Raw genomic sequence first — 13,402 nt, 5'->3', positions numbered from 1 at the left:
AAAGTAGAAGGTGAGGATAGATCCAGCTAGGGGTCCATGGGAGTGCCACTTCCCTTACAATCAAGATGATTGTCCCTTATGGCCCTGTTGGTCCACGAGTCCTTATTCAGTATATTTGGACCACCCCACCATATATATATAAACACACACACACACACACACGCATGTACACACACACACACACACATGGTGAGCTCCCCTATCCGCCACCCAGGGGACGCGCTCTCTAGGGGTTACAGGGTCCCCTGAGAGCTTTGATGTAGTTTTTATTTTTCCACTAGAGGTCAGGCCAGTAGAATAACGGTTGATCAAATCATTGTTACTTTGGCATACTTTTTGAAATGTACTATAGCTGGTCTTTCTATATATGTGTATACACATTATCAGCCTGAAGCCAGATAATGAACTTAATATGAAAGTCAAAACATTGGGAAATTAAAGTAATTATTCTAGGATCCTAACACAGTTGTAGTCTCCATAGTTTTTACTGAAATGAAAATTGAAATGAATTATTAATAGTGTAAACAAGTTGACATTTATAGTGTGTTATTCATTTTGTGTAGCTATAAAATAGATACATCTCCATGAAAGCATTCAAAAATATGTACTCTTTCTCAGCACACATCTATGACTCAAAGACAAATTTTCAATGAGTGTGGTGTTGGTTTGGGTAGTGTTAATGTGATTTTAAAGAGGTTTAGGGAGACAAGTACCTTTTCTCCTGACAGAAAACGGAAATGGAAAAAGGGAAACTACAGTTACTTAAAGATCGTTTACTAGTTAGAAAAAGCAAAATGAATCCAAGATTGTCTGCTGAAGATTTAAATAAAGCCTTGGCAGCTAGTGGGATTCATTTATCTGACATAGCAGTCCATCGAATACTTCCAACAGTATTCGGGGCAGACTGCCACAGACCAAAAAAAAAACAACTGTTGATGAAGGCTGTGCAGAAAAAGAGGCTCCAGTGGGCAAAAGTGTACAAAGAATGGACTGTGAGAAGAAGTGGAAGATCATATTCTTTGTCCAAGAGAGAGAGAGAGTACCCTATGTTCATAAATCAGCAGTTGAGAAGACTTCTCCCACCTATCCACCTCCAACAAGCTCCTAAATACCAGCTAAAGAGATGTTCTAGTGGTTGTTTCATATATGACGGTCCAGGATCACTTGTGCCTGTTGACAGTATAATGAAAAGTGACCAATACATAAAAATATTGAAGAAAAGAGTGGTCCCCAGATCCAAAAAGACAAAGAACTCATCTTCCAATAGGATCTAGCTCTATGCCAAATTTAAAAAAAAAAAAAAAGTAAAAGAGTTCCTCAAAAATCAAAACATCCAATTGCTTCAGTGGCCAGGTAACTCTCCTGACATTACCCCAATAGAAAATTTCTGAATCATACTGAAAAAGAGACTTGGAAAATTAAATTTTGATACAAATGATAATTTAATACAATCCATTATAAATGGATGGGTTTTGAGATACAGAAATAAGAAAAATGTGTTCTACATTGGTAGAGTCCATGCCTAAGGGAATTAATGAACTTATTAGGAACAGATGAGCACAATATAGATTGTTAGGTAAAGTTGAAGTTTAATTTTTGTACTTATTTTCTTGCAAAATTAAAATTCTTTAAAATGTGAGTATTTGGATTAATTTGTTTGCTACTCTAACTATGAGTAGCAGCCTGGAAGCAAGCTTGTTAAAAGATAAAAGTCAACTATCACTCTAATGCTCTCACTTCAATACTCTTAAAAATAATAGAAAATTCATCAACAGCCAACTGCTTCTCCACTTTAAGACTCGTCAATTACTTAATAATGACCAATATGAATTCTGGCATTCTAACTCCACAGCAAATCTAGCTAACTTTACCCACCTTCAGACTGAAGCCATGGAAAAATCTAGAGTAATTCAAGTAGTTGCTCTTGATATTTCCAAGACGTTTGAGTCTAGCATCATGGCATTCTTACCAAGCTATCATCTTACAGTCTTCCTCCTACCTTTGTGAGTGGATCACCAGCTTCCTCTCCAGTCATTCATTGAAATTTTTCAATCAGTGCAGGAGTACCACAGGGTTCTGTGCTTTCACCTGCACTCTCTCTCTCTCTCTCGCCTATAGATCAATGATCTTCTCTCTCTCTAACATTCAATCCAATTCATAGTTTTGCTGATCGAAGTACTCTCCATTCCTGTTCATTTACAAAACTCTGTAGTGCTTAAGCAATTCAGGTTTGAAGATCTTCTTTAACCAATGCATTAAACACCAATCTCCCTGCCATTATCATATCAGGTAAAGATAACCTGGTGAATTTTAGTGCTACTAACATGCAATCCTGTCTCATTTCCCAGAAAAAAATACCATGTTTCACTCTCCCTCACTTTTGACAATATTCCAAGAAGAGGATATCAGGATCAGTTTCACATCTAGCCTATCTTGGAACAAACACATCACATCTATAGCCTCTTCAACTACAGAAAGCTTGGTACTCATACCTGTTCTAAACAATACTTCTCTTCTGCTCAACTCCCAACACTTTATAAAACCCAAATCCACCAGACTTTAGAATACTGTGTTTCATTTGGAGTGATACATCTAAAACTTCTATCAGAATGCTTAATTTGACTCCTCCAGTCATTTCCTTGTTGCTAAATGATGCTGCCACATTATGTCTTTTCTAAAGTATTTCCATACATGCTGCTCCAATGAACTGGTTACTGCCATTCCTCTTTCCTCTGATCATACAAACACGAGGCTGCTGATCACAACTACATCATACAGTTTAGTTCTAAGCTTACTGAACCAACTTCTCATCTCTATTCTTTGGAACAGTCTTCACCGTACTGTTTTCTCAAATTATTCTAACTCCCAGCTCATCAAGAAACATATCAATAAATTACTTTCTTCTTAAATTGTACACATTTGGTCTGATGTATTAAAATAAAGAACTTTTATTGTTAAAAGACCAGAAGATAAATGATAAAATATACAAAAAGCCAACAAGTTTCACTAGCCACTGTCTAGCATTTTCAAGGCTGAATTGGTGTGAAAACAAATGCATTAAGTTACATGTAAAACATACACTTGAGTAACTGTTAGGCCGTTACATTTGATCATTCGTGTTTGATGGCGTGCATGTGTTCGAATGCTTCAGTCAGAATCCAGTACATGACCACGTGTTGTGAAGTTTTTTGCATATTGTAGTTCTGTTGAACTCAGAGAGAGATGATGAGATTTTTCCATATGGCTTTAAGAATAATACCTTGATTTCTATTTAAATTATTGCCTGTGCATAGTACCACAGCTGCTTCTTTTAAAGTTCTGTGTCTGTAGTCATTCTCAATGTAAGGCATAGAACTGTTTTTCCAATCTATAACGTGATTTTATGTTGAGAAATGATGAGCTAAACCAGATGTGATAATTCTGTTATGATTGACATTCCCCACATGTTCCTTCTGTCTTATTTCAAAACTTCTATTAGTCTGATCAATGTAAGAAATTACATTGGTCAGACTAATAGAATCATAACTTACTTAATCACTCTTTCCCCTTTTTGTCACAGTCTGTATTTTTGTGAGTGGCAATGTCATACTCAAACACAATTCGATGACCAGGATTCAACAATAAACATAAATGTTTTATTTTACACTATCAGTATACATGAAACATAAATCAATCAATTCATTAATTCCCTAAAATTAGATTAAACACTTTAAGTAGCATTACATGACAATTTCAGAATATGACATATCTATTATCTTCTAAGAGAGGGCATGCACATAGGTATATACTAAGAATTGTCTAGACATATCTTTAGGGAGACAGCTAAGGTAACATACACATACAAATTTAATTGCAAGAATCACATAACATGGCTCTTCGGACTACCAGTCCAATGTCCCTAAAAGTTCCACTAACTGACAAAATAGTTTCAGTCTTCCTTTCTGCAAATGTGCTTAAACTGAATTTTTCATTCAATGTTCCCTCTTGAACTTTAGATAGGTCAAAATTACCTTACCATTTTTTGCAGCATACAGTCTCACTCAATCACCAGGATATGCACAAGTCACGTGCATATCCTGGTTGGACCTTTGTTCACTCTGCAGATTGCTTTCCCATCTCATGGATTGATGCGCACTGGATTTTTGCAGTCATTGGGAAACATCTGAGGTGCTTGTCTGGAACTTCTGAGCCCTACAGGAGGGACATCACGGTTCGGGTTTCATTTTGGATCCGAGCCTATTTTTTTTCAGTCTGCACTTGGAGGTCCTTTTTTGTCCGACCTCCTCCTCACGTCATACCTCTTGCACCTTCTTCCCCCACTCTCTCGATTTTCCAACCATCAACTCCCTTTTTCTCCTGCAGCTTATAGTCTCAGTCAAATCGAAGACTTTCATCTCGAACCCGTGAGAGAGCTCCTCCCAGAGAATTTGCGAAATCTTGCTTGTAGGTCCAACAATGTGTTTATCAAGGTCATGACCTTGTGGCTCTTAGTCATCACTCTGGCATGCACAGTTACATAGAATCTATCCTTGGGTTGATTGTCAACATTTCCCTTTTTTCTTGTTTGTTGCAACTTACACATATTATTCTTCTGTTTACACATATTTTCCACTTCCAATTTATACACATATTTCCCTTTTAATTCACACATATTAATATTTTACAATGTTTCCTCTCCATTGGGTGAATAGATATACACTTAATAGACAATTACATGATACACTTCATCCCCATTCCTTACTTCTTTCTAGTACAATTTTCACCATCAGTACAGGTATTTTCTTTATTTAGGCTCCATTCTTGTTAGATCCTGAACGAGGGTCTGTCTAGCAAAGGCAGGCCTCATTCACAATCTAACAATATTTAGATAAAAATGTTTTCATTATAAAAACTTTCCAGCTTTTCCAGTTTAACATGAGTTTTTCCAGAAAAACTGATAATGTAGTCATACTGTTGTTCAGTGGTAATTGCAGATAGGCATTTTTTCCTCTGGAATACTATATCACTAAGTATCACTCATTAAACCTACCATTTCATAAGATGTAAACAGAAGAAAGCTATCATTACTTGTGCAGCAAAACAGAGCCTTCTAACAAATTCTAGACTTCAATCAACGAAACATATACTGAAGTGAATTATTATATGTTAAGAGAGATTAATAAATGCATATCTTTACTACAACAAGTAGAATTATATTAAAAAAAAAAATAATGAATTAGGAATTTAATTTAACATTTTTTTCCCCCTAACAGATTAGAAAAGCAATACACACATGAAAAATGTATAAACTCACCAATCTGATGACCTACTGAAAGTGTAGCCAAATGATCCAGTGTATAAACTGCACCATCATTTTCCAAATTGCTAATAGTAGCTAAAGAAATGGTTAATATTAATTATCAAGAACAAAAGAACTATTCTGAATGAAATTTTTAAAAAAAATTTAATTGTTATCAATAGTTTATTAAACTTAAATTATCAAAACAACTTCCTAGTTTAGAATGAGGAATAATTATTCATATTAATAACCATAATATCTACAATATATCTCACTGGCAGGCAACTTTTAATCAACTCAAACTGTAAATGCCTCTACTCACTAACAAATTACAGACAAGACCTAATTCCCACAGAGATACAGAACAGTCCTAAAGGAATTAAAGATACCAAGAAATTATATACTTGGTTTAATCCTTTATTCGAGTGTAAGCAAAGGAAGTTTGTGCCTGAAGTATTATCATATAATTTCTTGGTATCTTTAATTTATTATTATTATTACCCAAGACCTCATGGAGTCAAAGACTCATCTGGGAGGTCCTTTTATCACACATACAGCTCATCATACCATGTCTTAAACACACTCAAACTCCTTGCAGACACCACACTCTCAGGCAAGGCATTCCAATCATTTACCCTTTCACTCTCCTACTCACACCCTCTTTATACAGTTTCCAGGGATGACCTCTGGTTCTCCCCCAATCTCCCACTTTTTTCTGTAGAACTTCTCCACCATTGATCCTATAACAACCCCTTACTAACTTGTATGTCTCTATCATATCTCCCCTCTTCCTCCTGTCCACCAGACTCTGCAAATTACATCTTCTCAATCTTTCCTCATACTCGACATTCCAGAGGTTAGTATTTTATAGTAATTATATAGTAATTTATAGTATAACCAAGTGGAAAAACTTGCAACAAGTTCTAAAGGAAAGTCACAATTAAAAAGCTATTCCTGCAGCCCCATAAGTTTGTTGTATTGAGTCAACTGCCCCTGTATAATCAATCTAGTAGAAACAGTGTGACTATATAGTACATAGCAGAATAGTGAAATAATGTAGCATAGTAAACAATATTCTATCCAGTAGCATCGTGACAAACTGAACTGCTACTGGAATTATCAATCCATTCAACAGAAAAATATAAATGATGCTGATGCTTTTATTCAGTGGCATAACTGTTCATGGTAGTCCTTTCAGAATTGTAGAACCACAGATGTTTGATAGCATGGCCTACATATATGTGGTATACATTATCAAAAGGAGAGGGAGGGGGAATATACAGGGATTTCCACAAGAGATGCAGATATTTTAAATGTAAATATTATTTAAAAAATTAAGATGTGGTAGCAACAACAAGGAAAAAGATGAGAAATGAAATAAGATCTTATAACATTACAAAAATAAAAAAAAAATTGAAAACAATAAAAATATGAAAATACTAAGAAAACATTTATCAGTTGGCAAAAGATAACTGCAATAAAAGATAAGAATGGAACTACAACAAGGAACCAAGAACAAATCCCTAAGCAGGCTAGAAGAATCTTATATAAAGAACTCTATAGTGATCCTTCAATAGATAAATCAAATATAAATAATCCTTCCCTATCAAATATGGAATTCATCCCCCCCCCCTCATTCACTTCAGATGAAATAAAAAAAGCATTAAAACAAATGAAAAATGTCCTGGTGAAGACCTAATTCACATAGAATTAAATGGGGAGGAAACAACATAATTCACTATGTCACAAACTTACTAAAACTGAAAAAATGTTACTCTGATACTCTTATTTAAAAAAGGGGGACAAAGAACAAGTAAAAAAAGTAAACCAATTAGTATTCTCTCTAATCTGTACAAAATTCTCACAAAAGTAATAACAAACAGGTTAACCCCTCTTCTAGACTCAAATCAACCAGTAGAATAGAACAAGCGGGATTCTGTAACACAGTTGATCATATTCATGAAGTAAAACAAATAATAGAAAAAGCAGAAGAAAACCAATTGCCTCTCTGTTTAGCCTTTATTGATTATGAAAAAGCATTTGATTCCATCAAAACTAATGCAATAATCAAAGCACTCCAGAATCAGGGAGTTGCAGGAGAATATATGGACCTCCTCCAGGAAATATACAACACTGCAACAGCAACAATTCAACTTCACACAAGTAGCAATAAAATATCAATTGAAAAAGGTGTCCTTCAAGAAATATTTAATATAAACTGGACAAACCTTGGTATAAAAATTAATAATAGAAACAACACACCTAAGATATGTAGATGATATCATAATTTTTGCAAACACTCCAGAAGACCTTAATATAATGATAGATCTATATCATGAAAGCAGAAAAGTCGGCCTCAAAATGAACAGAGAAAAAACTAAAATCATGCTTAATCATTTTGTAACATCAAAAAACATAATAATAGAAAACAATTTCTTGGAAAGAGTCTCTTCATATACATACTTAGGGCATCTCATTGATCTAAACTGTGGACTCCAAAAGGAAATAAATAGGAGTTCAACTTGCCTGGAGACCATTCAGAAAACTGAAAAGCATTTTTCAAAACAATGATGTCCCATTCTGTTTAAAAAGGAAGACATTTAACCAGTGTATACTTCCAGTCATCACATATGGTTGTGAAACTTGATTTCTAACAAAAGCACCGGCAAATAAACTAACAACAACTCAAAGAAAAATGGAGAGGTTGATGGTAGAAATCACATTAAAAGATAAGAAGTGAAATACCTCGATAAGAATGCAGACTCATATCACTGACATCATTCTTCACCATAAACAACTAAAATGGAAATAGGCCGGACATCTATCCAGAAGAGAAGATGAGCGATGGACCACCATACTAACGAATTGGATTCCAAAAGAAAGGAAACGAGGCCAAAGACATCCTAAAAGAAGGTGGAGTGATGAATTATCAAAATTTGTTGGAAAATTGGTCAACCAGTGCCAAGAACAGAGAAAGGTGGAAAGAACTGGAAGAGGCAGGCCTTCGTCCAGCAGTAGACAGAATATGGCTGAAAAGAAGAAGAAAGCAACAAATTTACGTGAAAGATGCCTTGGAGCAAACTAGGTCAATGTATGTTTCATGCCAACTCTACATTTAGAGGAACCTGTGGCATAGTATAATTATTAAAGAACACGTAAGTCCATAGTAATAACTTTTAATTAATAAATAAATAAATTTAATTAATACAGATATTTCGTACTAAAACTAATGGTATCTTCAGTGTTACAAACAGATAGGAATACAAGTAACGAACATTCGGTAGATCATCTATTAAAATACATTGTTGTCGCAAGCTAGGAAATGAAAGAAATTAATAAATAATTAATATTTAAGATAATTGGTTTTTTTTAATGATTACATAAAATAAAAGTCTCCCAGATCTTCGAGAGAGAGAGAGAGATGCAATCATTTCGATTTAAATTCAGTCGGTGTAAAATAGCTTCACAACTTTCTTTAAAGAGGCGTTCATATTTGAACCTGCATCTATGAAGGAGAATAGCTTTATCCCACTGGATATTATGGGTAGTGGTAATACTGTGTTGTGCTAGACCAGACTTCTGAGGTTTGTCGTAATCAATATAATATTGATGTTCTTTAATTCTTTTTTCCACAGAATGGCCAGTTTGTCCAAAATAAAAAATATAATATTCACATGGTATTTGATATGTTTTAAGGATACTTGTGACATAAAGACTGAATAATATAATCACATAAACACAAGAAAGATATTTAATTAACCAAATATTTCGGTCTGGAAATAGCAGACTATCTTCAGTGGCACTCTACAAGAACAGTTTAAAAAAAAAAAAAAATACAAGGTGGAATACTAACAATATTTGGTTAATTAAATATCTTTCTTGTGTTTACGTGATTATATTATTCAGTCACATGGTATTTGGTAAATGCCAGCCAAAGATAGGAATTGTTGATAGGAATATATTGGAACATAAGATTCAATTATCTGTTGGATTTGATTAGGGTGGCAATTATTAGATTCCGTTAACTTTTTAATGATGGAAATTCTTGTAAGATTTCTGGAGAAGAGCAAACTTTATGTGCTCTATTAATTAGAGATTTAAGAATGCCAAATTTTTGAGATGTGTGGTGAGCAGACTTTTTATGAATATATCTGCCAATAAATGTGGGTTTTCGAAAGACGCTTGTAGATAAGGTACCAGAAGAAGTTCGAGTAAGCAGGATGTCCAAAAATAGTAAAGTACCAGAATTTTCCTTTTCCATGGTGAATTGGATACGAGGGTGAAGGCTATTTATCTGTTGTAGAAAGGTGGACAGTTCATCTTCAGTATGTGACCAAATGGCAAAAACATCATCGACATAACGATGCCAAAGAGATGGCTGAGGGTGAATGGATGAAAACATAGTCTCTTCAAATTGCTTCAAAAAATAGTTAGCCAAAGGTGGAGACAAAGGGCTACCCATGGCAGTACCCTCAACTTGTTTATAGAACTTGTTTTTCCAACTAAAATAACCTGAATAGATAACAAATTCGAAAATTTTTGCGATATCTGGAGGGTAATCTTTAGCCAACAGTCATATAATCTTTAGCCAACAGTCATATAATAATATGACTGTTGGCTAATGGAATACTGGAATACATTCAACCTATAACTCACTTATGTGCACTCCAGCATTTTCCAAGCAACTGTGATACAGTATCTTCTAAAATTTATGTATCCCAGAGAATCAGTTTCAAAGTGGACAGGAAACTTATTCTTTTCTGCACAATCAAGAAGCTGCTCTTAAGCATCCTGCAAATTTATATTTCTTAAAACGGCTGTTTTTTTTTTTTTTTAAACTGATTATATTACTAGTTATATACAGAATGAGAGATTGATCTGTAACCAGTACTGTCGACAGGGTGTAGTATAGAGGCAGCCTGCCTCACGGTGAGGCTTAATAAGGGTGCTCGTTCAGCCATATTGCAGTAGGTGGCGTCGCCTAAGCTAACAATTCCTGTTAGCGGAAAGAGGTTTTTCCAAGCTTAAACTGATTAAAACTTATTTGCAAACAGCAATTACCAAAAGAACGATTGGTTGGTCTGGCAACTATATCGATAGGGGCAGACATAGCTTATAATTTAAATTTAGAAGAGCTTATAAACAGTTTTATTGTACGATATTCCCGTAGAGCAAACATTTAATTAATATTATTATGTAATTGTTTTGCATTAATGTTTCTCTTGTAATAAAAATAAAACAGCAATTGGAGATTTTCTTATATTTTTCTCTTATAATCTATCAGGGGCGATATTTAATTGTTTGCCTCAGGGCATGATCTAATCTTGCAATTGCCCTGTCTGTAACCATTTGAACTCAAAGTAAATGACACTAAAATTATTGAAAAAGGTTTAGTACAGTCATGAGGAATATAATGAAAACAGGGAAAGTGCTTATTGGTATCTTCATGAAGTCAAAAGATTCATTGCAGGAGACTCACACTACCATTACTTGTACAATACCTATCATACCTCTTTTTAAACTTATTGTAGCCCACGCTTACACAACTTCCAGAAGTCATCCTTGTTCTCTTCCTACTTATCATGTATTGAAAATTTTCTTTGCATTAATCTATAAGATTAACACAAAGGAATTTTATTTTATTTTTTTTTTGAAAAGGAATAAGTTACTGAAGGGATTCTATAAGAATCCCTTCAGTAACTTACAAGTTTCTATCGTGTCCATCTCCCTCATCAAATTCACTCAATGCATCTCTAAACTGCACATCATTCCTTCTGCGCAATCTTCTCATTGACTTGTTAGTAATCATGGCTCTTCTCAATTCTGTCCAATCATACAAAGGCAACTCACACAATTTTTAATTTCTCAACTCATTTTCACTTGTTTCAACAATTCTTTCATATCCTCTCTCTCTCAGTGCATATTCCTCACCTTTTTAATCATGTGTGCCTGCCAAAACAATCAGCTCTTACACTTCTCCCTTCTGCAAACAAACAGCTTTCCTAACATCCTTGATCTTCAATGCAAGAAAAGCATGCTTTCATCACTTTTCCATTAAGCTTTAGCTTAATGGAAAAGTTATGAAAATGGAAATAAAATAATTTATTTAGGTAGTTGATGAATACAATCATCACAGCTTTCTTTATACAATCTTTATAAAAAAAAAAGGACTTTAGTGTAACACTTGAGTATTTTTCCATTGAATCTTTTATCCTGTAGAAAAGGCATGACTGGCAAGACCTAATTTATCATAATCATGGAACTGGATATACTTATGGTTCTTCTCAACATATCTGAGCAGACGCCTGAACCAAAGGAGATCAAAGTTAATTAGATGTAGAAGTCTGAAAAAGTCTTTAGTCAAACCTTTGACATATGGAATTTGATACTAGAAATATCTTCTTGAGAAGAACTAGAGTGAAAGCCACAGTTGTTTATTTTATTTTTTAATATCAGAGTTTCAACCATCAGAGATGATAGCAGCTCAAATAAAAGAAAATTATATTTTTAAAAGAGAATCTGTGGAGCATAAAGAGTGAGTGAGTGAGTGTGTTTTTGCATTTTCCTCCCAATAGTAACCCTACAAGGAGGTAATTTATTCCTACATGCTCCATTGCATATATTACATGTAGCTTACAATTACTAATTAACATTTATATTTTTGTATCAATATTCATATTTACATTTATATTTTTTATTAACACCATATAATTCACACAATATTAGTAATTTATGTTAGATTACAAGCACTGGAAGTTGATCTTATTGGAAAATTTAATTAATTCTAAGTAATACTTTTCGATAAGTCTCTGTTTTGATACTGGCCACTTGTCTCCGCAAGTGATGACATGTTGTATTAGGGGCATCCAGATGGAGTCCAGTAGCTGACAGTCATAGAGTATGTGGTCAACAGTCTGTTGAAGGTGTGGACTACAAGTGCATGATGGCGATTTCAGAATATGGAATCTGTGTAGGTAGTGTCTTAGTTGTCCATGTCCCGTTAGTAGAGTGGTTAAACCTGGAGAAATGGCGTGTATTTTCAGCCGTGTCTGCTTCTGATGCTTGGCAGGAATTCTTTTGTTGTTGATCCGTTTTTTGATGTCTTACATTCTTCTTCCCACAAGTCTAGGCTTTTCTCTTCTGCAAGTGTTTTTATAGCAGATTTTGAGTAATTTTGGTAACTTGTTTCTAGCTGCTTCTTTAGCCAGCTGATCCATTCTCTCATTTCCTGCTACCCCAGTGTGTGCATTCACCCAGCAGAACTTGATTTCCCATTCCTTTAGAGCGAGATTCCGAACCAAATTTCTTGTCTGTTCTATTAATGCTATATGGTCGTTTTGGTTTTTTATGCCATCTATAGTGCTTTTACTATCACTGTAAATCATTGCTGTCTTTTGATGAGAGGTGTTGAGTTCTAATTCCCGGAGATATGTAAGTGACTCAACTATAGCAAGTTGTTCTGCTTGATTGTTGGAACAGAGAGGATACAGCCTAGAGCAATGTTCTTGTATAATGGACTGTCTGGTGTATGCAATGAAAGAACAATAGACATTCCCTTCGGTTTTGCTTCCATCAGTGTATATTTGAAAATCGTCGCTTTTGGAGCTTTCCTTCTCCTTAATATATGTTCTCTTTGCTGGGTGAGGACACCTACTATAGTGAAGTGTCATTAGTAGTAATTTGGATCGATGTTATAACTTTCATTATATCTTCTGGAAGTGACGTCATATACAAGAGATAATTCTTGTATTTTCAGGCAGATCGGTGTTAGAGTTGCAATAACGCAAGCTGTCTCGAAAGATATTGTCCTGTATCCTTTAATTATACGTATGGCTATAAGACGTTGAACTCTGTTTAGTTTTTGTTGGTTTATCTTTGATTTTAATGTATGTTTCCAGCAGGTGCAGCATAAGATATCAGTGGTAGTATAGTACCGGTATATATAGTTTTCAGTGCCCGTTGGCCTAATCCCCACTTATTCCTTGACTTAGCTAGGGGGTTTACTATTTGTAAGCTTTTTTCGGCAACATATGAGATGTGCTTACTGAAGGTAAATTTTTCATCTATTATCACGCCTAGGTATTTTAACTCACTGGCTACCTCGAGAACTTCTCCGTTTAGGAA

At 34.6% G+C, this 13,402-nt stretch overlaps 1 protein-coding gene across 3 annotated transcripts in view; it reads right to left on the bottom strand.

Annotated features, from left to right (window-relative positions):
- Positions 1–13,402, bottom strand: part of LOC150107066 (epidermal growth factor receptor kinase substrate 8-like) — a 379,016-nt gene that overhangs the window by 277,350 nt on the left and 88,264 nt on the right. For all 3 annotated transcript variants that reach the window (XM_090393423.1, XM_090393421.1, XM_090393422.1), the window contains exon 4: positions 5,294–5,374. In XM_090393423.1, the coding sequence (XP_090249549.1) occupies positions 5,294–5,374 (81 nt within the window). The remainder of the gene's footprint in view (positions 1–5,293; positions 5,375–13,402) is intronic.

This window comes from Typopeltis vanoorti, chromosome 5, assembly GCF_054136105.1.
Source record: "Typopeltis vanoorti isolate ZY-2024b chromosome 5, IOZ_Tvanoo_1.0, whole genome shotgun sequence".
Taxonomy (NCBI): Eukaryota; Metazoa; Arthropoda; class Arachnida; order Uropygi; family Thelyphonidae; genus Typopeltis; species Typopeltis vanoorti.
This window is presented reverse-complemented; position numbering and strand designations above follow the sequence as displayed.